Source organism: Oenanthe melanoleuca, unplaced genomic scaffold (assembly GCF_029582105.1).
Source record: "Oenanthe melanoleuca isolate GR-GAL-2019-014 unplaced genomic scaffold, OMel1.0 S001, whole genome shotgun sequence".
Lineage (NCBI taxonomy): Eukaryota > Metazoa > Chordata > Aves > Passeriformes > Muscicapidae > Oenanthe > Oenanthe melanoleuca.
Window position 1 is genome coordinate 1,635,474 of NW_026612650.1, and position 22,997 is coordinate 1,658,470.

Sequence of the window (22,997 nt, forward strand, 5' to 3'; positions counted from 1 at the left end):
CTCCATCAGCCACTTCCTCCTGCTGCCATTGGCAGACACCGGCAGCTGCAGCTCCTGCACTTCTGCCTCTTCCTGGGCATCTCACTGGCTGCCCTCCTGGGCAACGGCCTCATCATCAGCACCGTAGCCTGCGGCCACCACCTGCACACCCCCATGTTCTTCTTCCTGCTCAACCTGGCCCTCACTGACCTGGGCTGCATCTGCACCACTGTCCCCAAAGCCATGCACAATTCCCTCTGGGACACCAGGAACATCTCTCATGATGGACGTGCTGCTCAGGTGTTTTTCCTTATGTTCTTTATCACAGCAGAGCTTTCCCTCCTGACCGTCATGTGCTATGACTGCTACGTATCCATCTGCAAACCCCTGCACTACGGGACCCTCCTGGGCAGCAGAGCTTGTGCCCACATGGCAGCAGCTGCCTGGGCCAGTGGCTTTCTCAATGCTCTGCTGCACACAGCCAATACATTTTCCCTGCCCCTGTGCCAGGGCAATGCCCTGGGCCAGTTCTTCTGTGAAGTGCCCCAGATTCTCAAGCTCTCCTGCTCACACTCCAACCTTAGGCAACTTGGGATTTCATGGGTGGGTTTTTGTTTGGCATTTGGTTCCTTTGTGTTCATTATTTTCTCCTATGTGCAGATCTTCTGGGCCGTGCTGAGGATCCCCTCTGAGCAGGGACGGCACAAAGCCTTTTCCACCTGCCTCCCTCACCTGGCCGTGGTCTCCCTGTTTCTCAGCACTGGGTCATTTGCCTTCCTGAAGCCCCCCTCCATCTCTTCCCCATCCCTGGATCTATCCCTGTCAGTTCTGTACTCAGTGGTGCCTCCAGCCCTGAATCCCCTCATCTACAGCCTGAGGAACAAGGAGCTTAAGGCTGCTGTGTGGAAACTGATCACTGGATGATTTCAGAAAATGTGAAATACTGGCCCATTTCTTCAAATCACTTGTAATAAAAGCCATCTCTGATTATTTCAGTTGGGCTTGTGTGTTGGCTTGCTCTTTCATTTCATTTGCATTATTTTTATAATTTTGCCCACTAAGAAACACCATAATTTGTGCCCTTTCTCATTTTACATTTGTCAACCTTCACTATGACACAGTCCATGTCAATGAGGAGCTGTGCTTATGGTGGCTTTTAAGAAAATAAAGTATCTCTCTCCCAGCAAAGTTTTCTCCAGAGATCTCTTTTCTGTTCCCTTCTCTGAAGCTGCAGCAGCAATGTCTGTGTGCAGAGCTGAGGCAGATCAGTGCTGGCACAGCAGCTGTGCCCAGCAGCAGCAGCACTTGCTGTTGCCAGTGCTGCTCCCGTGCCACTGCCCCGCTGCCCTCCTGCCCCTCGTGTTGCTGCAGGGCCTGAGTGCTCTCGGGGCCGGGCACAGCCCTGGGGGTGGCAGTGCCAGGGCTGCAGCAGGAACAGGCCATGGGCCCTGCTGGGGCAGCGCTGACGCCTCAGGGCAGGGCCTGGGGGCTCCAGGCTCCTTGGCCAGGCTCTCTCCACAACACTTGGCCAGGCCAATGCTGAGCAGAGAAAACCCCCCTGAGCAGCCCCAGGGTGGCCGTGGGCAGGCTGGGGGCAAACAGCATGGCTGGTGCTTTGCAAGGTCCCTGCAAGGGGGAGACCCTGGCAAGGAGCAGCAGAGCAGGGGCTGATCCATCCCCATTGTGCTGGACACCCCAGGGCAGCGTCCCACAGCGTCCTCATGCACCTGCCAACAACATCCCCCTCTGCAGCCCTGGCCTCTCCCCCAGCTCACACAGGTGTCGCATCCTTGCAGGCACAGACACGGCAGCACTGGCTCAGGAGCCCCTGTTTGCACTGCACAGAGCAGGCGTCAGCACCCCCATGGTGCTGCTGTGGGGAGATGGAGCTGAGTGAGCACAAATGCCATCAGCCCCTGGGGCCAGCAAGGTCTGGGGCACGGGAGGGAAACCACTCAGGTGTTGTGGTGGCCTCTGAATTCAGCCAGAAAATTTGTTCCCATGAGCTGTGAGCTTCCTGTCCCACTGCAGACATCGTTGCTTAGAGCCAGAGCTGCCTGGCAGCCACTCCCAAATAGCCCTGAGTATTTCCTTTCCTTCACCTTCACTTTCATTCCTCTTTAGTCATACAGATTTTTTCCTCTTGCCCATCCTTTTCCCTTTTTTTTGTCTGCAGGATCCTAAAGTGCCTTGTGCTGCTCCCTTGCCAGAGGCACCACAGCCCAGGGGGCACATCTGGGCTGGTGTGTCTGGGTGTGGGGCTCCCTGTTCTGGGCAATGAGGAGGGGCTGGAGAGGCTCTGCAAGACTGATAGGATGGGCTTTGGGGCTCTGTGGAGAAGCTGAGGGACCTGGACTGCTGGATCTTCTGAAGAGGAGGCCCAGGGCTCATCCTGCAACTGCTCCAGGGTTGGTTTCAGAGAATCACAGAATCAGGAAGGCTGGAAAAGGCCTTGGAGATCATCAAGTCCAACCTGTGCCCTGACACCGACTTGTCTCCCTGAGCCTCCTCTTCTCCAGGATAAACAACCCCAGCTCCCACAATTCTCCTCACAGGACTTGTGTTCCAGACCGTTCACCAGCCTTGTAGCCCTTCTCTGGACATGCTCCAGCCCCTCCATGTTCTTCTTAAAGTGCGGGGCCCAGAACTGGACAACAGGACTCGAGGTGCAGCCTCACAAGTGCCAAGTACTGGGGTATAATCACTGACCTGGTCCTGCTGCCCCACCATTCCTGATCCAGGCCAGGTGCCACTGGCCTTCTTGGCTACCTGAGCACACTGCTGGCTCATGTCCAGCCTGCTGCCCATCAGTGCCCCCAGATCCGTTTCTGCCTGGCTGCTGTCCAGACACTCTCTCCCCAGCCTGTAGCACTGCAGGGGTTGTTTTATCCAAAGTGCAGGATCCAGAAAATGGTCTTGTTAAACCTCACCTTGTTGGATTTGGGCCCTGGATCCAGCCTGTCCAGATCCCTCTGCAGAGCCCTCCTACCCTCCAGCAGATCCACACTCCCAGGTAACTTGGTACCACCAAGGTTCCATGAGGCTGTAGAGAGTCACAATGATCTCCATGATTCCATGAGGTCACAATGTCCCTTTGGTCCCATGGGATCCCTTGGTGTCACAATGTCTCTTGGATCATTGGGCCCCGCAGTGCCAAAATGGATCCTTGGTTCCATGAGGTCTCGCAGTGCAGCAATGCTCTCCTTGGTTCCACAGTGTCACAATGGCCTCTTTTCCCAAGGGCCATGACAGTGTGTCCTGGGTTGGTGATGTGTCTGCTCCTCTCCCGCCCCCACACATCTCTGTCTGCATGGAGCTGCTGCCGGTGCGGTGCCCTTCTTCCCCCCCGGGGGGGTGGGGCCCTGAGGCTGAGCTGCTTAGCTGGCTTGCGCTGCCCGGCTGCTGGTGCTGCTTGCCGCCCGCTTGCTTCTGCCCCGCTGCTTCTGCCCTGCTGCTTTTGCCCCACTGCTGCTGCGGCTGCCACTGCCCTGCTGCTGCTGCCCCGGCTGCTGCCTTCCCCTCCCCCTTCTCCCCTTCAGCTCGAAGATCTGTACCGGCTCTGGACGGGACCTAGACATCAGAGACTGCCTCCGAGCCTGCCCAAGAAGCTTCTCGCCCTTCCCAGGAGCGACCGTCTCTTACTTTAGTAAAAATGTTTTTTGTCATATGGAATTGTACTTTCCTGTTGGTGGGAAGTGTTTTTCTTTTGTTTGTTAATAAATAAGTTTTTTTCCACTTTTGCCCCCGAGTAAAATTCTTTTCCGAGCCCAGTGGGGGGGAGGAATTGTAAGGGGGGCTTTTTCTCTAAAAGGCTCCATTAAAAGTTTAAAAAAACTTAGACAAAGTGCCAAACATGTTTCCTTCATTCCATGAGTCCCTGAGGAGCAGCACTGGCCCCTTGGTTCCATAGGGCCCTGCAGTGTCACAATGGCCCCATCATCACACGAGGTCCTGCTCTGTCACAATGCTCTGCATGGTCCCACAAGGCCCTGCAGTGTCACTGTGGCCTCTTGGCTCCATGAGGCCTCCGAGTGCCACCATGAATTCCTTGGTGCTGCAGTGTCACAATGGAGCCCTGGTTCCACAAGATCCTGCAGTGTCACGAGGGACCCTTGGTTCAATGGGGCACCAGAGTGTCACAGTTGTTCCCTTAGTTCCAAGAGTCCTTGCAGTGGAACAATGGCCCCTTGATTCCATTTTCCCCAGGCTCTCACAAGGCTCTCCTTGGTTCTGCAGTGGCACAGTGGCCCCTTGGTTCCACAAGGCCCTGCAGTGTCACAGTGGCCTCTGTGGTTCCACAAGGATCCAGATTGTCACCATGGACTCCTGGCTTCCATGTAGCCCCACAGTGTCACAGTGGCCCCTTGGCTCTGTGGTGCCATGTCATACAGAGTGTCACTCTGGTCCTCTCAGTTCCACGAGGCCCTGCAGTGTCACAATGGCCCCTTGCTTCCCCAGGGCCCTGCAGTGTCACAATCATCACAGCATCAACCAGGCTGGAAAAGACCTCTGAGAGCATTGAGTTTGACCTGTGACCAAACAATACCTTGTCACCCAGACCATGGCACTCAGTGCCACATCCAGTCTATGCTGAAAAACTTCCAGGGACGGTGACTCACCCACCTCTATGAGCAGCCCATTCCAATTCCCAATCACCCTTTTTGTCAAGAATATTTCCTAATGCCTATCCTAAACATCCCCTGGTGCAACTTAAGGCTGTGTCTTCCTGTCCTGTGACTGTTCCCTGGGAAAAGAGTCTGACCCTCCCCTGACTGAACCCTCCTGTCAGGGAGTTGTAGAGAATGATGAGGTCTCCCTGAGCCTCCTCTTCTCCAGGATAAACAACTCCAGCTCCCTCTGCCTCTCCTAACAGGACTTGTGTTCCCGACCCCTCACCAGCCTTGCTGCCCTTCTCTGGACATGCTCCAGTCTCTCCATGTCCTTCCTAAATTGGGGGGCCCAGAACTGGACACAGCACTCGAGGTGCTGCCCAACCAGTGCTGAGCACAGGGGAAGAATCACTGCCTTGGTCCTGCTGGCCACACCATTCCTGATCCATAGGAGTCCCAGGGTTTGGATGAGGGAATAGGTGGGGAGGTGGTTTGGACAAAGTGTGATTTGATTGTGAGCCATGAAGCGTCTTGGCTTTCATGTCTATTCAGACTTCATTAGAGGGTCCTGGGGATCAACATCTACTGGACATTGCTGATATAAACCTATAAACAGGAAAATACAATTAAACAAAATAGATTTGTCTCTGAATTATTTTCAAGATAGTATATTAGCTCTTTCTATGTAACCACAGAAGAATTGAAAACTTAAATTATTCCCAGGGGATTTTCTTGTTTGGGTGTTTTGAACAAATATTTTTGAGTCTTTCTCATTTAAATCCCGTCCTGAAGAGCTCAAGGAAGAACACATCTCCAGAGTAGGAAAATTCATCAGTAACCTCCAAGTGGCTGAGGATCCATCCTCATCAGAGCAGGAAGGAACAGCAATGGGCACAGCTTTGTGGCTGCCCCAGCTCTGGGATGGGCCCTGGGCCTGGAGCAGGAGCAGCTCTGGAGGGCCCCAAGGCTGGGGCTGTTGTGCTGGCCTAGGCAGATGAGATGGCAGCAGGGGCTGCAGAGCTCTCAGGAGCTCAGGGAGAGGGGAGCAGGGCACACAGGGAGCCTCCTTTTGCCTTGGCCAAGCACCTTCCCGATGACCACCCCAAATGGCCACATACACTGACCACCCCCACTGCCTGATCCTTCTGACCACTACCCATAGACCACCCAACTGAACAAACTGACTGACCACCCAACTGACCATACCCTGACTGACCACATGCCACTGAGCAAATCCACTGGCCATACCAAATAACCCACTGACCACATCCACTGACCTCATCCACTGACCACCCCCATGACCATGCCCACTGACTGCACCTACCTAGCACACCAACTGACCATTCCACTGATCACATCCCCTGAGCACACCAACTGACCACACCCCAGTGACACACCAACTATCCACATCCACTGACTGCAACCCACTGACCACACCCACTGTCCACACCCAACAATCACCCCTAATGACCACACCCACTGACTGCACCCACTGATGGCACCCACTGACCAAACCCACTGCCCAGACGTCAATGCCCACACCCCATTGCCCACTCCCATCGACAGTACCCACTGACCAAACACAGTGACCACCCCCACTGACCAAACCACCTGGACCTGCCCAATGACCACCCCCACTGACAACACGCTTGGTCCACACACCACTGCCTACACCCCACTGACCACAGTCACTCACCACACCCACTGACCACTCCGCCACTGACTGCAGCCAGTGACCCCACCCATTGACCACCGTCCATCACCACACCAATTGACCACCCAACTGACCACAGCTACTTACTACCCACCCACTGACCACTCCGCCACTGACTGTAGCCAATGGCCCCAGCCATTGACCACCATCCACCACCACACCAATTGACCAACCAACTGACCACACCTACTTACTACCCCCCCACTGACCTCCCCACTGACCACATCCACTGACCACAGCTACTGACCACACCCCAATGCCTAAAACCTCTGGCCAGACACCAATGTCCACAACCCACTTACCACAGCCACTGAAACACAACTGACTACACTGCCACTGACCACAACCACTGACCACAAAACTCTGACCACCCAAATTGACCACACCCACACACCGCTCTCACTGACCATATCACAATGACCACCCACAGCCCATACCCACTGACCACCCAAACTGGCAAAACACACTGACCACTCTCTGCTGATCACACCCACTGACCACACCTTAGTGACCATCCTCCAGCAACCTTCAAACTGACTGCACCTATTGTCCACACCCCACTGACCACAGCCAGTGACCACACCCCAATACCAACATCCTACTGACCACTCCTCACTGACCACACCCACTGACTGCACCCCACTCATCCCCCAAATGACCATACCTCCACTGAGCACACCCACTGAACACATCCACTGACCCCATCCACTGACCACACCGAATGACCACCCAACTGAGCACCCATCCATTGACCACAGCCACTGACCACACCTTCTGCCCACACCCATTTCCCATAGCCACTGGCCACATCCACTGCCCACATCCCCCTGCCCACCCAACTCACCACATTCCCTTCCCAAGGGCCAGGGGACAAGGTCCAGTGCGGGAGACTCCTGGATTCTTTGTATCAGGGTGGACGCGTGGAACAAGACTCAAACGCTCTGTAAATGCTAAAAGCTACAGTTGCAGTTTATTATAAGAAAGTCTGCTAGGAGCTGCCCAGCACAGCCTCGTGCAGATTAAAGAGATAAAAGGAGGGAAAGACAGAGAGAAGGGGGAGGGTAGAGAGAGAGAGTAAAGAAGGTAAAGAGGGGAAGGGAAGGGAAGGGAAGGGAAGGGAAGGGAAGGGAAGGGAAGGGAAGGGAAGGGAAGGGAAGGGAAGGGAAGGGAAGGGAAGGGAAGGGAAGGGAAGGGAAGGGAAGGGAAGGGAAGGGAAGGGAAGGGAAGGGAAGGGAAGGGAAGGGAAGGGAAGGGAAGGGAAGGGAAGGGAAGGGAAGGGAAGGGAAGGGAAGGGAAGGGAAGGGAAGGGAAGGGAAGGGAAGGGAAGGGAAGGGAAGGGAAGGGAAGGGAAGGGAAGGGAAGGGAAGGGAAGAGAAGAGAAGAGAAGAGAAGAGAAGAGAAGAGAAGAGAAGAGAAGAGAAGAGAAGAGAAGAGAAGAGAAGAGAAGAGAAGAGAAGAGAAGAGAAGAGAAGAGAAGAGAAGAGAAGAGAAGAGAGAGGAAGAAGAGGAGAAGAGAAAGAGAGAGGAAGAAGAGGAGAAGAGAAAGAGAGTGACTTCCTGTTTGTAACACAATAAATCCACTTCTATCATGAATATTCTTATCCCTAAGAACCAATCTAATACAAAATACTAATTCTATAGCATTTACATGTAGCCTATAGGAATCCTTATATTAGCATAGTGTGTGACATTCTAAACTCTAAGATCTAATCTTTGGGTGTTGGCTAGTCTTTTGTGTCTTTTGGCATTGCCCTCTGGCCAAAAGCATTGTTTAATTAAGAGTGGATTAGCTTCATCGAGCCATCCTATTGTGTTTATGGTAATTCAGTAACTAGGGCTTTCCTGTTCTACCTTCCCCAACAATTCCCAGAATCTGAGCATTCATATTTGCAAGATTCCTCAGTTTCATCTTCTCCAACATCTCCCCCGTTTTCTTCAACAATTAATACATTGGATATTGCTTTGATTAGTATTTGCAGGGTACAAATATTAAAACTAAAATTAATACTACTAGAATACACAAACTTATTTTAGAGTTAAACAGAGTTTCCTTAGCCAAGAGGCAAAGCCTTAACTTTGAACAAACTGTTCAGCTAGGTAGTAACTTTTTGTAATTTGGTCAGCCAAATTTTTTTTTTAAATTTTGCAAAATGTTTTGATAAATTTATGCAGCAAATTTGTGAAAATTTTTATATGTGTTAAATAGACAGATGATATCATAGCTTGCGGATTTGGCTAAAGCAACCCAGGCATTTATCTTAGGTTGATTTACAGATAAGGTTTTACTATAAAAACTAAAACAAAGGAAGAAAATTAACATGCATTTGTGCAAATGATAAAATTCCATTTTTTTTCTTGAGGTGTTTTTGAGTTTTTAACCAAAACCGGGGGGTGTTATGCCGTCAATTCCCCATCTGTTTTGCATAATATGTGTGCCAGGCTGCGATAACAGGGCTGAACTGGATAAGTCCGGCGGTGGATCTGGCTTTGGTGCGGTAGGCATATAGAGTACTGGACAGCGGGCTGTGGAGGGGTACTGCTGAAGGGACGCTTTGGGACATAGGAGAGACGGGGACAGCGCAGATGCAGGAGGCACTGGCGAGTTCTGCACATGGGCGGTGTTCGTGTCCAGTGTTATGTGGACAGGCATGGCGTCTTTGATTGTGGCGGGCTGCTTGCTGACGGCTCCGGCGGGGTGCTGTGGACCAGGAGGGGCTAAGAAGGACTGAGTTGCGCTGGTGGGCATGGGCTGCGGAGTTGCATTTAATGGGACTAAAACGGGAGGCAGGATTGGGGCTGCAATGGGCAGCAGCGGTTGAACTGGGGCAGGATGCTGCATCAGGGCTTCCACCGGTGGACTTGGCATTATGGTGGCGGCTGGCGGTGCCATGCGGGTCACAGGTGGCGGAGCCGTGTGTGGCAGGGCCAGAGCAGGAGGTGGAGGCGGGGCGCCGGCGGGGGGATGCAGAGAGAACATAGTTTTCACTGCTGACACGGAAGAGCAGCTGAGCGGTGGCGCGGCTGCGGCTATGTCTCGGAAGGAGATTGGGAGGGTGGCGGCTTCTCGGTGAACGCTGCCGAGCACCGGGAGTTCAGGGGGTGAGCTGCGATGGTTGCCGGGCAGAACTGAGGCAGGAACGCAGTAGCACGGGGCAGCACAGGTGGTGGAGGAGCTCCAGGTTGAGCGTCCCCCACTGCCTGCCCGGGGACTGGGCTGGCCGGAGCCTGCAGCGCTGGCGTGGGACCAACAGGCACATCTGGGCACTCCGGGACCGCAGTCGGCGCCGACGTTGTGCTCCGCACAGCCGCGGGGCCGCGCGCAGGCAGCGGTGCATCTGCGCGGGCCAGCTCCGACGGCAGGCTCACTCCGCGCCAGGCGGCTCCCGGGTTGGGAACGGGAAGCATCTGTGCTGCCGCCGGCAGCACCGGTGTGGAGCCGAGTGGTGCAGCCCGGTCCGTCGGGACGCTGGACTGCACTGATGCCGTAACTGCAGGGACTATGGACTTTGTAGACTGCTGTGTTTGCAACGGGGTGGGAACGAAGGGAGCCGCAGCCACGTCCGTCATGGCGGTGGCGCCGGGTATTGGGGGAGGGGCTGAGGGACTCGCAGGAGCAAGGGAGGGGGGCGTGGTCAGCTTGACGCCAGCAGCGAGGGGCAGGGCGGAGACGATGACATTGGTGGGTGGACGTGCAGGGGCGGAGCCAACGAGCGGGGCCAAACAGTGACGGGCGCGGGGACAGGGATAGCAGGGGCTGGGATAGTGGGGGCGGGGGCAAGGGACGGGGACGGGCCAGAACCGGGGGTGGGGAAATTGCAGATTGCGAGAGGAGGGGCGGGATTTGGGGTTACCGAGGAAGCATGAGAGACATGAACAGTCGTAGTTACGGGGTCGGGAGGGAAATTAGCAAGATTCTGTATATTTTTACTTAAACTACAAACTTATAATCTTGTTTCATGTCTGTTTCACTTTAATGCTGTAATTCTCCAAGCCTTCTTCAAGGTCTAAGGTCAAACCTTGTATCCGTCTCTGTCTCTGATCCTGTATGCACAAGGCCCTGAGAGGTCTTCGTGCCTGCGCTTCCCACACCACAGTATCACAATGGAACCTTGGTTCCATGGGGACTCACAATGGCAGAAGGGTCTCCTTGGTTCCATGCAGACCTGTAGAGCCCCTTGATTCAACGAAGCCTCGAAGTGTCATCACAGCTGTCCTGGGTTGGTGTTGTGTCTGCTCCTCTCCCACCCCCACACCTCTCTGTCTGCATGGAGCTGCCGCCAGTGCCCTTCTCCCCCTCCGGGGGGGTGGGGGCCCGGGGGGCTGCGCTGCTTGGCTTGCCCAGCTGCCCGGCTTGCTGCTTGCTGCTGCTTGCGGCCCACTTGCTTCTGCCCCACTGCTGCTGCCCCGGCTCTGCCCCTGCTCTGCCCCAGCTGCTGCCTTCACCTCCCCCTTCTCTCCTTCAGCTCCAAGATCTGTACCGGCTCCGGACGGGACCTGAGCATCAGAGACTGCCTCCGGAGCCTGCCCAAGAAGCTTCTCGCCATTCCCAGCAGCGACCGTCTCTCACTTCGGTGAAAACATTTCTTTTGTCATCTGGGATTGTACTTTCCTGTTGCTGGGAAGTGTTTTTCTTGTGTTTGTTAATAAATAGTATTTTTCCACTTTTCCCCCCGAGTAAAATTCTTTCTGAGCCCAGTGGGGGGGAGGAATTGTAAGGGGGGCTTATTCTCTGGGGGGCTCCTTTGGAGGCTTCCCCCAGTTTTGTCCTAAACTAGGAAAACAGCCTTCAGGATTCCATGAGGCCCTGCAGTGTCACAATGGACCTTTGGTTCCATGGGGTCCCGCACTGTTACATGAATCCTTAGTTCCATGGGGCCCTGTAGTGTCACAATGAACTCCTTCGTTTAATGGTGGCACACAGTGTTACAAGTGCCCCTTGGCCTGAGGAGACCCATAGTGTCACAATGGTTCTTTGCTTGAGGCCTTGCAGTGTCACAATGGACTCCTTGGTTCCATGGGGCTGCAAAGTGTCACAACAGACATTGATTCCATGAGTCCCCACAGAGTCACAATGGCCCCCTGGTTCTGTTGAGCCCCACAGTGTCACTAAGGTTTCCTTGGGTTAAGAAGGCCCTGAAATGCCACAATGTCCCTTTTGTTTCACAAAGCCTCAAATTGTAAAAATGGCCTCCATGGTTCCATGAGGCCATGGTGTGTCACAATGGACCCTCAGTTCCATGATGACCCACAGTGTCACAATGGTCTCCTTGGTTTGCAGTGTGAGAATGCCCCCTTGGTCCCTTGGAGCTCACAGTGTCACTCTTGTGCCCTTGGTTCCATGAGGCCCTGCAGTGCCACAATGGTTCTTTGGTTCCACGAGGCCTCAAAGTGTCATCATGGTCTCCGGTGCCCTGTAGTGTAACAAAGCTCTCCTTGGTTCCACAGTGTCAGAATGGCCCCTTTGTCCCATGGAGCCCCACACTGTCACTGTGGTCCCCTTGATTCCATGAGGCCCTGCCATGCTACAGGGCCCCAATGGCTACAATGGTCTCCAGTGAGACTCTCTACAACTGCTTGAACAGAGGTTGTAGTCAGGTGGGAGTCACTCTCCTCTCCCAGGCAACCACTGAGAGAACAGAGGACACAGTCTTAAGACAAGCCAGGGGTAGTTTAGGTTTGACATCAGGAAAAAATTCTTCACTGAAAGAGTGATTGGGATCTGGAATCTTTTTTCCAGGGAGGTGGTGGAGCCGCTGTCGCTGGTGGAATTTATAAAAAGATTGGACGTGGCACTCAGTGCCATGGTCTAGCTGATGAGGTGACGTTAGGTCAAAGGTTCAGCGAGGCCCAACAGTGTCACAATTGTCCCCTTGGTCTCATGAGGCCAGGCAGTATCAGAATGGCCCCTTTGATTCATGGAGCACGACAGTGTCTGTATGGTCCTCTTGGTTCACAGGGTCCCACAGTGTAACAATGGGCCCTTGGTTCCATGAGTTTCCTCAGTGTCACAGTGATCTCCTTGGATCCTCAGTGTCACAATGGCCCCTTGGCTCCCTGTGGCCCTGTGGTGTCACAATGGCTCCTGTTTGCAGGAGGCATGGAAGTATCAAAATGGCCCTTTCTTTCCATGAGGTTCCACAGTGTCACAGTGGTGTCCCTGGTTCCATGAGGGTCTCCTGCATCACAATGGCCCCTTGGCTCCATGAGGTTCTAAGGTGTCACAGTTGAATCCTCAGTTCTGAGAGGCCACACAGCCAAGCCTTGAAGTATCAGAATAAGACTCCTTGACACCAATTTGGTGTGGAAGAGGACATCATTTATTTATGCCTTTGGTCTAACCCAGGATAACACCTAACCTTATGTGGAAAATTGATTCTACAAGTATGTTCTATATATTCAGTCACCACATATGTATAACAATTTACACATTTCCATAAAACTCAACCCAAATTCCCAAGATGGAGAGTCCTTGTTTTTTCTATCACTGCACCCTTAAGCCAGATGTCTTTTCTCTTTCAATTGTCCCTCCTGGAAAAGCAGACCTGGCATGTCTTGTTCCTGTGATAAAAGTTCACAGGCACAGTAAAACATGAGTTAAAATATTTAGAATCAGGGCCAAGGTTTGGGTGGCCAGGCAGAGGCAGGCAGGACGCAGAGCTGTCAGCAAAGGAAGGGGCCAGCGAGGTGGGGCAGCCGGGGGATGACGACAGCCTGCAGGGACAGAGGCGCAGGGCATGGACACCGTAGGACAGCCTGGGCTGCACAGGGCACAGGGATGGGCAGCAGCTGAAAGGCCCTGCCAGAGCCAACTGCTGCAGCACTTGGGCCATGGCTGCTGGCCCTAGGCCTGAGGCCAGCAGGGGACAAGTGAGCCTTGCTGTGCTGGGGCCTCATTGCCTCCTTGTCCCTGCTCAGCAGCCTGGCAGGGGCCGCCCCATGGTCCTGCCCTTGGCATTGCACATCCCCAGAGCCCAGTGCCGCGGGAAGAGCCCTGAGCAATGAGGGAGGGACAGGATGTGCCTTGCCAGGGTCTGGGGCTCAGCCCTTGGCCCTTTGCATTCCTGAAACACATCCAGGTTTGCTCAGCATCAGAGACACCTTTCCCTTGTTTGTCCCCACCTGTCATCACTGCCACCAGTGTTCTACTCTAACTTCAACCTGGGGACACTTTCCCAGGTGTGTTCCTCATTGGAACCCATTAAAACTTCAAGAAATTTTTGGGCTTGATTGTGATTTTGAGACCTTGAGAAGTTTTTTGAACACTCTCTCAGGGACTGAGTCTGATGTAAACAGCACCAAAGCCCTGAGAGATTCATTAAAATCCTTGTGCAGTGTCTGTGCTGCTGAGCTGGGCTGCCCTCCTGGCACAGAGGCAGCTCCCAAGCTCAACCAAGAAGACCTTCAAAAAGACATTTCTGTTGAGGAGCATCTCCTCTCCCATCCCAGCAGGGCTGAGGGCTCTGCCTGCAGGCACTGAGGGGACAGGAGCCAGGCACAGACAGGCAACCAGGACTGGTAAGACATTGAGCTGAGACTTCACTTGGGGAAACATCTTCACAGCCCTGGACATGGTGAGTCTGTGGGTGCAGGGCAATGTTCCCTGTGCTCCTGGTGGGATCTCCTGGATCCAGCACACCCCACAGCCTGGGGGATATGTCAGGAGGACTCTCCCAGCTTCTCAGAGGCAGAGGAAGAGGAGGATGTGCTGCAGAGCGAGGCTGCCCTGGGCAGTGTCAGAGGGACAGGGCAGGATGGCTCCTGCTGCCAGGGACGGCTGCAGGGGCTGAAGCTGGGGCTGCAGCCAGGGCTGCCCAGGGCTGTCCTGCACAGCAGCTCCTGAAGCACTCAGGGCTCTTGGCCAGCCCAGGGCATGTGCCACCTGCCAGGGGCAGCTCTCACCCTGCCTGGCAGCTCCCCATGGACTGTGGGGAGAAGTTGGAGGTGGAAGGAGCCACCCCCATCAGGGCAGATTCCTCCTGATGTGGAGATGGTGCTGCATGGCCAGGGCTGCTCTCCACATTCTCCTCAAGGGAAGGGAAAGGGGCTGTCAGGTGTGTCTGTGTCACTGAGACTCCTGCACTGTCCCACTGGGAATCAGCAGATCTGCCTCTCATCTCCCTCACAAAGTGCCTCCTCACCCTCCTGTGCCTACAGACAGCAGCAGCAGCACCTTGGCTTGCAGCATCTCAGTTTGTCTCAGCTGCCCTTAAGGCCCTGCTGCCAGGGAAATGCCCCTGGGCAGTGCCCTGTGCTGGGAGGGGTGTGCAGGGCAGAGCTGAGCCCCCAGGGCTGGTCTGGGCTTGCCTGTGGGAGCACTGGCAGGGACAAGGCTTGGATAGAGAGAAACAGCACCCAGTAGTCACAACCCCAGGCAGCTGAGAGCCACACCAAACCTGGATATCCCATCCTGTCTAGCTGTACAGGGAAAGGGAGGTGGCTTTAGAGGAACTAACTTTGAAACCAGATTTTGCAAAATGTCCTCTTTATTATTTCAAGCACATTTTAAGGGCAATCATTCCGAAATACAGGAAGATGTATATGAGGGAAGGGCAGCTCTGGGGTACCAGCAGGTATGACTACACTGGGACACAGGGAGCCTGTGATCTCCCTGGGCTCCCTAGTGTCCAGGCTCAGAGCAATGCTTAAAGAGGATTTCTCCTCTTTTAAAGATAGGAAAAACCCCAAGCTCAAAGATTTAAAAAAAAAGTAAGTGAAGTTTCCCCACTGAAGAAGAAGCAATTTTGAGTAAATCTCTAAGAAAATAACATTGAATTCACACAAGGAAACCTGCCCAACTTGTCTGTTTCTCCTTCCTACAGCCCACCATGCCCAGAGTGAATAAAATGTCCAACAGCAGCTCCATCAGCCACTTCCTCCTGCTGCCTTTGGCAGACATGCGGCAGCTGCAGCTCCTGCACTTCTGCCTCTTCCTGGGCATCTCACTGGCTGCCCTCCTGGGCAACGGCCTCATCATCAGCGCCGTAGCCTGCGGCCACCACCTGCACACCCCCATGTTCTTCTTCCTGCTCAACCTGGCCCTCACTGACCTGGGCTGCATCTGCACCACTGTCCCCAAAGCCATGCACAATTCTGTCTGGGACACCAGGATCATCTCCTACTCAGGATGTGCTGCTCAGGTGTTCTTCTTTCTCTTCTTTATCTCAGCAGAGTATTTCCTCCTGACCGTCATGAGCTACGACCGCTACGTGTCCATCTGCAAACCCCTGCACTATGGGACCCTCCTGGGCAGCAGAGCTTGTGCCCACATGGCAGCAGCTGCCTGGGCCAGTGGATTTCTCAATGCTCTGCTGCACACAGCCAATACATTTTCCCTGCCCCTGAGCCAGGGCAATGCCCTGGGCCAGTTTTTCTGTGAAATCCCCCATATCCTCAAGCTCTCCTGCTCACACTCCTACCTCAAGAAATTTGGGATTTCTGTTTTCACTTCCTTCTTAGCACTTGGTTGTTTTGTGTTCATTGTTTTCTCCTATGTGCAGATCTTCAGCACTGTGCTGAGGATCCCCTCTGAGCAGGGACAGCACAAAGCCTTTTCCACCTGCCTCCCTCACCTGGCTGTGCTCTCCCTGTTTATCAGCAGTGCAGTATTTTCCTACCTGAAGCCCTCCTCCATCTCCTCCCCATCCCTGGATCTGTCCCTGTCGATTCTGTACTCAGTGGTGCCTCCAGCCCTGAATCCTCTCATCTACAGCCTGAGGAACCAGGAGCTCAAAGGTGGCCTGAGAAAATTGATGACTCTATGTTTTCAGAAGTGTTTAACACTTTCTTTTCTGCACCAGAGCCTTTTTACTTTTTCTAATGTTGCCCTGATTTTTAAAAAATTCTGTAACATTACTCTTTTCATTTCTACATTAATATCTACCCTTTGAAACACAAATATATTCAAGAGGTGTCTTCCCTATGCATTTAAATAAAAACAAGTGCATGCCCTTTCCTGTGTGTCCCGGATCCTTCCTCAGCACTTCTCTGTCTCTGCAGGGCAGTGCCTGTGGGCAGAGGCAGAGGTGAAGAGACTCCCAGCACAGCAGCACAGCCTGGGACAATGGCCCTGGCTCTTCCCACATCTGCTCTTCCCAGCTCCACCCTCTCCTTGCCAGCCCTTCTGTGGCTGTAAGGCCGCAGTGCTCTGGCAGCTTGGTCACTGTCCTGCTGCGTGTCCGTGCTGTGAGCACAGGCAGGGACAGGCCATGGGCACTGCTGGGACACAGCTGGGCTCCAGCACAGCAGCTCCATCAGCAAAGGGCATCTCCTGAGGGCAGGGCAGGAAGGCTTTGCTCTCCTCCAGAGCTGCTGTCAGCAATGTGCTCCAGGAATGCAAAGCAAAGCCCAGTGCCTGGGGCAGAGGGGCAGTGTGCAGGGGGGGCACACAGCAGTGTCCTGGCACAGCCAGAGCTCCTGGCTGGACCTGAGGGAGCAGCAGAGCAGGGCCTGGGCTGTGTCTTTGTTCTGGCCACAGCCTGGGAAAGTGGCCCAGGGCAATTGTCTCACAATAGCTCCTGCAACCACCACACCCAGCACTGGCCTCTCCCCCACTTGCAGGAGGTTGTTTGTCCCTGCATGGAGGGACACCAAGTGACCAGTGAGCAGTCTGAGTTTGCTCTGTACTGAGGAGATTTCAGCAGTGCATCACGTGTGTGTGGGGACATGAACCCGAGTGAACACAAACACCATCATCAGCACTCGGGGGTGGCACAGTTCTGGTGGCACAAACGGTGCCTTGAGGCCACTAAACTCTGGGAAAACACCTGAATTCATTGCTGGGCTGTGCTTTAGGATTCCATAGAGAGAAACAGCCTGGGCAAGGAGGCTCCAGGAAAAAATGCTCAGGACAGCCATGGACTGCACAGAGAGACCATTGGGGTGGGGGTTTGTGGGGAGAAATCAGAGCTGCCTCCCTTCTGAAACACCCTGAGCGCCTGGACAGGGCTGTGCTGTGTTCTGGGCACTGGCCTGGAAGTGAGGGATGTGGAAATGGCCTTTGGTGTCAGGGATGTTGAGAAGGCTGGGCAGTGTCACTCTGAGACCTCTCTCAAAGCCATTGGAAAGGCCAGAGCCATCCCAGAGGGTCCTGGGCACTTGGGAAGGGTAGACATGGAAGCAGTGTGCAAACAGGGCAGGGAGGGGCACTGGGAGAGTCACAGACTGGTCAGGCTCAGCAGGGAAGGGCATGTGGCAAATCCTCCTGCAGCCATTCCAGGCACTGGTGACACAAGGCAGGGATGGCAGAACTCCCATGGGAGGGAAAAGAAGGGGATGTTGTGTGCCCTGACTTTAGCCAGGCCTGGGACATGGTCTGCTGTGCTCTCCTCAGAGCCAGACTGGACAGAGCTGGGCTGCAGGAGTGGAACATGGGATGGGTGGGAATTTGGCTGATCAATGATGGTCAAATGTCATCCAAGGCACAGAGTCCCCTTGGCAGCCACACCCTGGTGACATCCCTCAGTGACCAGCCCTTGACCACCACTGGGGAACATTCCTATTATCTCTATAATGGCATGAAATGCACTTTCAATTTCTTTGTGGATGCTCCCAAGTTGCAGGAAGTCTGTGACCAAACCCATCCAGTTAATGATGACTGCAAAACATAATGGAGCAAGATGACTGAGTTGGGTAAATTTGCCTTGCGATCAGGTGCAAACCAAGCAACATGAAAAGGGAGAAAAAACTTATGCATCAGAAGATAAGAAATAGGGAAAAAAACCCCAAACCTGACCAAAAATAAAAAACAAAGCAAAACCTACCCACAATATAAAACCCCCACAAACAAACTAACTACAAAATCAAAGACCCCAAACAGAAACAAACAAATGCAGAGGAAATCTCCTATCAGTGGAAAATGTTTAACTACCCAGGGGCAGAATTGTAAGTGGTGTTTGGAAAGAAAAATGTCATTAAAAAAAATAAATTCCCTATTCCCTTTGCCCCCCACACGTCTCTCAGTTTATTGCTGATTATGATGTGGCACAAAACGGAAAATCCCTCTGGTCAGTCCAGCCCAGCTGTCCCATCCCTGTTCCCTCAGGAACACTTGTCCACCCCCAGCCCATGGGTTGGAGGGGATTGCTGACATGTCTCATGTGGGGTGAGCACTGTGACAAGGACAGGAGAAGAGAACATTTACTCTTATCAAGGACAGTAGAACAGAAGTGCACAGCCTTGGAGAAACAGATCAAAGATGTCACTCAGGCAAACACAAATCATTCAAAATGTAAGCAGTATGCCAGCTCAGCTCTGAAAGACTGCTGATAAAGCAGAAATTACGGAAAACAAGGAAATTGCCATCATTCAAAAGCAGAGATCGAGGAACAGCCACCTTTACCAGATGTTGAAGACACACCCCAATGAACCACATAAGGATTTGTGATATGTCAAATAAAGTCAAAGGAAGTGGGGATAGCTAATGAAGACATGATCAGCGTGTGTGATAAATCACTGTTTACCTGATACCCAGTACACAGAAATGGATGAAGGATTACTAGAGTGACCACCATGCTGTAATAAAGAATACTCAAAACTCTGTTCAGAAGGTTCTATCCAGCACATTTCAGTATCACTGCTGTCCTTGACTCCATTATGTCCCGTGTACAGTTCCACAATAGCCCCTTGGTTCTATTTGGGTCCATATTGTCAAAATGGCCTCTTTGGTTCTGCACTGCCACAATGCTCTCCTTGGCTCTTCGAAGCCTTGGTGTGTCACAACTTCCCCTTGGCTGATGAACTGCCATAGTGTCTCTTGGATCTGCAGTATGGCAATGGACAATTGGTTACAAGCAGCCTCGCTGGGTCACAATGAATATTTGGTTCCATGCGGCCCCAGTGTCCCAATGGCCCCTTGATTCCATGAGGCCTCGCAGTATAACAAGGTCCCCTCAGTTCCATGAGGTTTAGTACTGTCAACAATGGTCTCCATGGGTCTGCAGTGTGAAAATGGCTGCTTGGTTCCATGGGGTTCCTCAGTGTCACAGTGGTGCCCTTGGTTCCATGAGGTTCTGCAGTGTCACAATGCCCCAGAGTTTCCATGAGCTTTTTTCCCATCAACCATGTCCTTTGTTCCAGTGAGGCTCCTCAGTGTTCCATTGGATCTGTGATTCCATGAGGTTCCATAGTGTACCATGATTGCCTTGATTCCAAGAGGTTCTGCTGTGTCACACTGGACCCTTGGCTCCATGAGCTTCCAAAATGTCACCATGGTCTCCTGGGATCTGCACTGTCACAATGGACAATTGGTTCCATGGGACCCTGCTGTGTCACAATAAACCCTTAGTGCCATGAGGTTCTGGAGTGTCACAATAGTCTCCCTGGTTCAGTGAGGCCTTGGAGTGTCACAATGGCTGCTTGGTTCCATGAGCTTCCATAGTGTCACCATGGTCTCCTTGTTTCTGCAGTGCCATAATGGTCCCTAGGTTCCATAGGGTAACTAAATGTCACAGGTCTCCTTGGTTCCATGTGGCCCTGCTGTTTCCCCATGGTCCCTTGGTTCCATGAGTTTCTGTGCTGTCAGCAATGGTTCTCTTGTTCCAAGGAGGCGTCACTATGTCACACTGGACCCTGGGTTCCATGAAGTTCTTGAGTGTCACAGTGGCCCCTTGGATCCATGGAGTTCCACAGTGTCACCATGGTCTCCTTGGATCTGCATTGTCACAATGGACCATTGGTTCCATGTGGCCTGGCTGTGTCACAATGGTCTCCTTGATTCCAAAATTCCCCTCAGTGTCACAATGGAGACTTATTTCTCTGAGGCTCTGAACTGTCACAATTGTCTCCTTGGGTCCATGAGCCCCTGCTGTGTCACAAGTGTGTCCTTGGTTCCAAGAGGATACAAAAGCTTTGCATGAGCATTGAGCAGCAACTGCTTAACACACCTGGGAACATCTGTCTGCATTCAAAAGAGGGGTTAAAGGTGAGAATGGCACCAGCAGCTTCCATCTGCAACAGAGATCCAGGGAAAGGACAGGGACAGAGAATCCAGCTGAAAGACTCAGATAATCTGCTTACAGAGATCAGTTCTGGTCATACTGTCCCTTGTAGAAAGGTGACTGCACTCCAGCCATCCTGTACTAAGAATGTGGTTCCTGAGCGGGGTTTGTTGTTCATGAAACCTGCTCAGGCATTTCCATTCTTTCCTCACCAACAGGAAAACTTCTGCTGGGCCTGTGTGCAAGCAGAGCCCTGAGGAGAGCAGGTGGGACATGGTAACAATATGCGTGTCTTTCTGCAGAGCTTCTCTCATTCTGTCTCTCTTTCTTGCTCTTCTTATGCTCTTTATATGAAAGAGTTTTGGGTACCTCAACTACTGAAGTATTTAAAGGTTTTGAGGTTAAATGGACAAAATTTATGAAGTTACTGCTATGAGAAGTTTTTTTATGATAACTTGGATTCCATATTAAATACTTTTCCAAAATTCCTTGACTTTCTATACTTTGCCAGTAAACTTTTTGTGCCATTTTAACCTCTTGAGAAAATCTGGCTGGGGTTTCTCCTGTGCACCAAGCTCATGTAAAGGATCCTTTGGTCACCCACAGCATTTCAGAGTTCTGGGGTGTTACAGCCCCGCAGGCTTACAATGGCCTCTTGTTTCCATGAGACCCTGCTGTGTCACACTGGCCCTTGGTTCCATGAGCATCTGCAGTGTCACACAGGTTGGTGCCATTTGTCCTTGCTGCCCCTCCCATCCCAGTGCCCCAGGAACAGCCCTGAGCTACCCGTGAGGGACAGGCCCTGCTGGGCCAGGCCTGGGCTCAGGCCTTGGCCTTTTTGCTGCCTCCAACCAGCCCAGGCCTTGCTCAGCATTGCAGTTCCTGCTCACAGCCTTTGGCTCCTGCAATCCTGCCCTCAAGGATCTGCTCTCACCAGTGCCTGGGGAGCCTTTGGCAGTCCCTGCCCTCAGTGGGGCCACTGATGCTCCAAGGGACTTGGAGTTTTGCTTCTGACTCCTTGGGCAGCTTCTTCAACATTCTCTCAGTGCCTGGGGCTCCTGGACTCAGCCCCAAATCCACCGTGGGGATCATTAAAATACAGGAAGCCCTCAGGAGCTCCTTGTTTTCCTTTCATTGTCTTCAAGTCTCCAGGGCTTGTGCAGCTGCTTGGAGTCAGTTTGGAGTTCTGCTAAGGAAGGAGATTTCAAAGTGCACCTCATGATTTATTTATCTTTAATCACATACCAATTTTCTTCTTTTCCAGTTCAGAGAGAAAGTGACAGAATCATTCATTAAAGTGACTTTAATGCTGAAGGTCTCCTTAGGAGGTCTGGGCACAGAGATTAATAAGCCCCTGGCTTTCTGATCGTGTTTGGATAACCTGCTCCTCACCTCCATCCTCACCATTTCTGACATTGCCCATTATGGAATGGCAACCCAAAACATAATTAAAAAAACTATTATTTTTTTCTTTATAATACAATCTTATTATACAATAAAATATTTCCTTTTATGAAATTCTGTATTTCTATTACCTAATTTTTCTTTTTTTATTAAAACACCTATACTTTTTTAGCAACTAAAAATTATTAGTCCTTGGTTCTAAGCAGCACAATTCCTTTCATTAATTAATTGACTAAAATTGGCTATTATTTCACCTTTTTTTTTAATTCTAGTTCTTCCCATTTTTAGTCCCTCTGTCTTCTTTTCTATAGTTTTCTCAGACATGGTAAAAGGAGTCACCTTGGGGTCCATGGAGACATTTCTGGGGAATATTTGGGGTAGATTTGGGTTTGGGGATGGCAAATAGAAGGAAGTTCAGGATCGGGATGACACTTGGGGTGGCCGGGTGGTCACTTGGAGAGGTATTTAGAGATTCTGACGGATTATTTGGATCCGGTGGAGAATTTGGGGGTCAGTGGGAGCACTTGGAGGCCAGAGAGGGGAATGTGAAGCCCTTTGGGGTCCAGGCGGGCACTTGGGGGGCGCTAATGGGCTCTCTGGGGAGCGGAGAATGATGGGATTTGTAGGCACTGGTATAATACACTTTAAAGGGGCTGTGCAGCATCACGGGAGTTGTACGCACAGTTGAACTGGTTGTTTATTTGGACCACAGAGCATGATGGGAGCTGTAGTCCAGGAAGTGGCTCGGACGGGGCATCTGGGTGTCCGGGAATGCACTTGGGGACACTTTTGCATCCAAGGCATGACTGGAGGTCCTAAGGGTGGAACATATACGGTTCAGGAGAACTTTGGGGGTGGTCGGGGAGCTCTAACCAGGCTCCTTAGGACACAGGGCACAGCGAGAGTTTTAGGCGCTCCAATGAGGCTCTGTCGGGCTGCGGGCTATGATGGGAGTTACAGGCAAAATGAAAAGATGGCGGCGACACCAGGAACATACCCTGAGGCCCTGATCCCCCGCTCTGATTGGCTGCAGGTGTGATGGGCAGTGTTATCGGCAAATGGGAGGTGGCAGAGGCGGGAACAGCCCATTCAACCCCTGCAGTTCCTCCCAGTACAGCCCAGTTCATCCCCACTACAACCCAGTACAACCCCAGTGCCTTTCCAGGCCCTCCCCGTACAGCCCAATACAACTACAGTGCCCCTCCAGTCCTTCCCAGTACAGCCCAGTTCATCCCCAGTACAGACCAGTAAAGTCCCAGTGTCCCTGCAGTCTCTCCCAGTACAGCCCAGTTCATCCCCACTACAACCCAGTACAACCCCAGTGCCTTTCCAGGCCCTCCCAGTACAGCCCAGTTC

General features: G+C 52.6%; 2 protein-coding genes across 2 annotated transcripts; both read left to right on the forward strand.

The window, feature by feature from the left end:
- Nucleotides 1-330: 330 nt before the first annotated feature.
- Nucleotides 331-1,081, forward strand: LOC130265954 (olfactory receptor 14J1-like). Its single transcript, XM_056515295.1, has one exon. It carries the CDS (start codon nt 331-333, stop codon nt 901-903), a length of 573 nt encoding a protein of 190 aa, XP_056371270.1. The 3' UTR covers nt 904-1,081.
- A 14,065-nt stretch (nt 1,082-15,146) lies between these two features.
- Nucleotides 15,147-16,897, forward strand: LOC130265955 (olfactory receptor 14J1-like). The gene is made up of 2 exons (XM_056515296.1): nt 15,147-16,072; nt 16,861-16,897. Exons 1-2 carry the CDS (start codon nt 15,147-15,149, stop codon nt 16,895-16,897), a joined length of 963 nt encoding a protein of 320 aa, XP_056371271.1.
- The last annotated feature ends 6,100 nt before the right edge of the window (nt 16,898-22,997 follow it).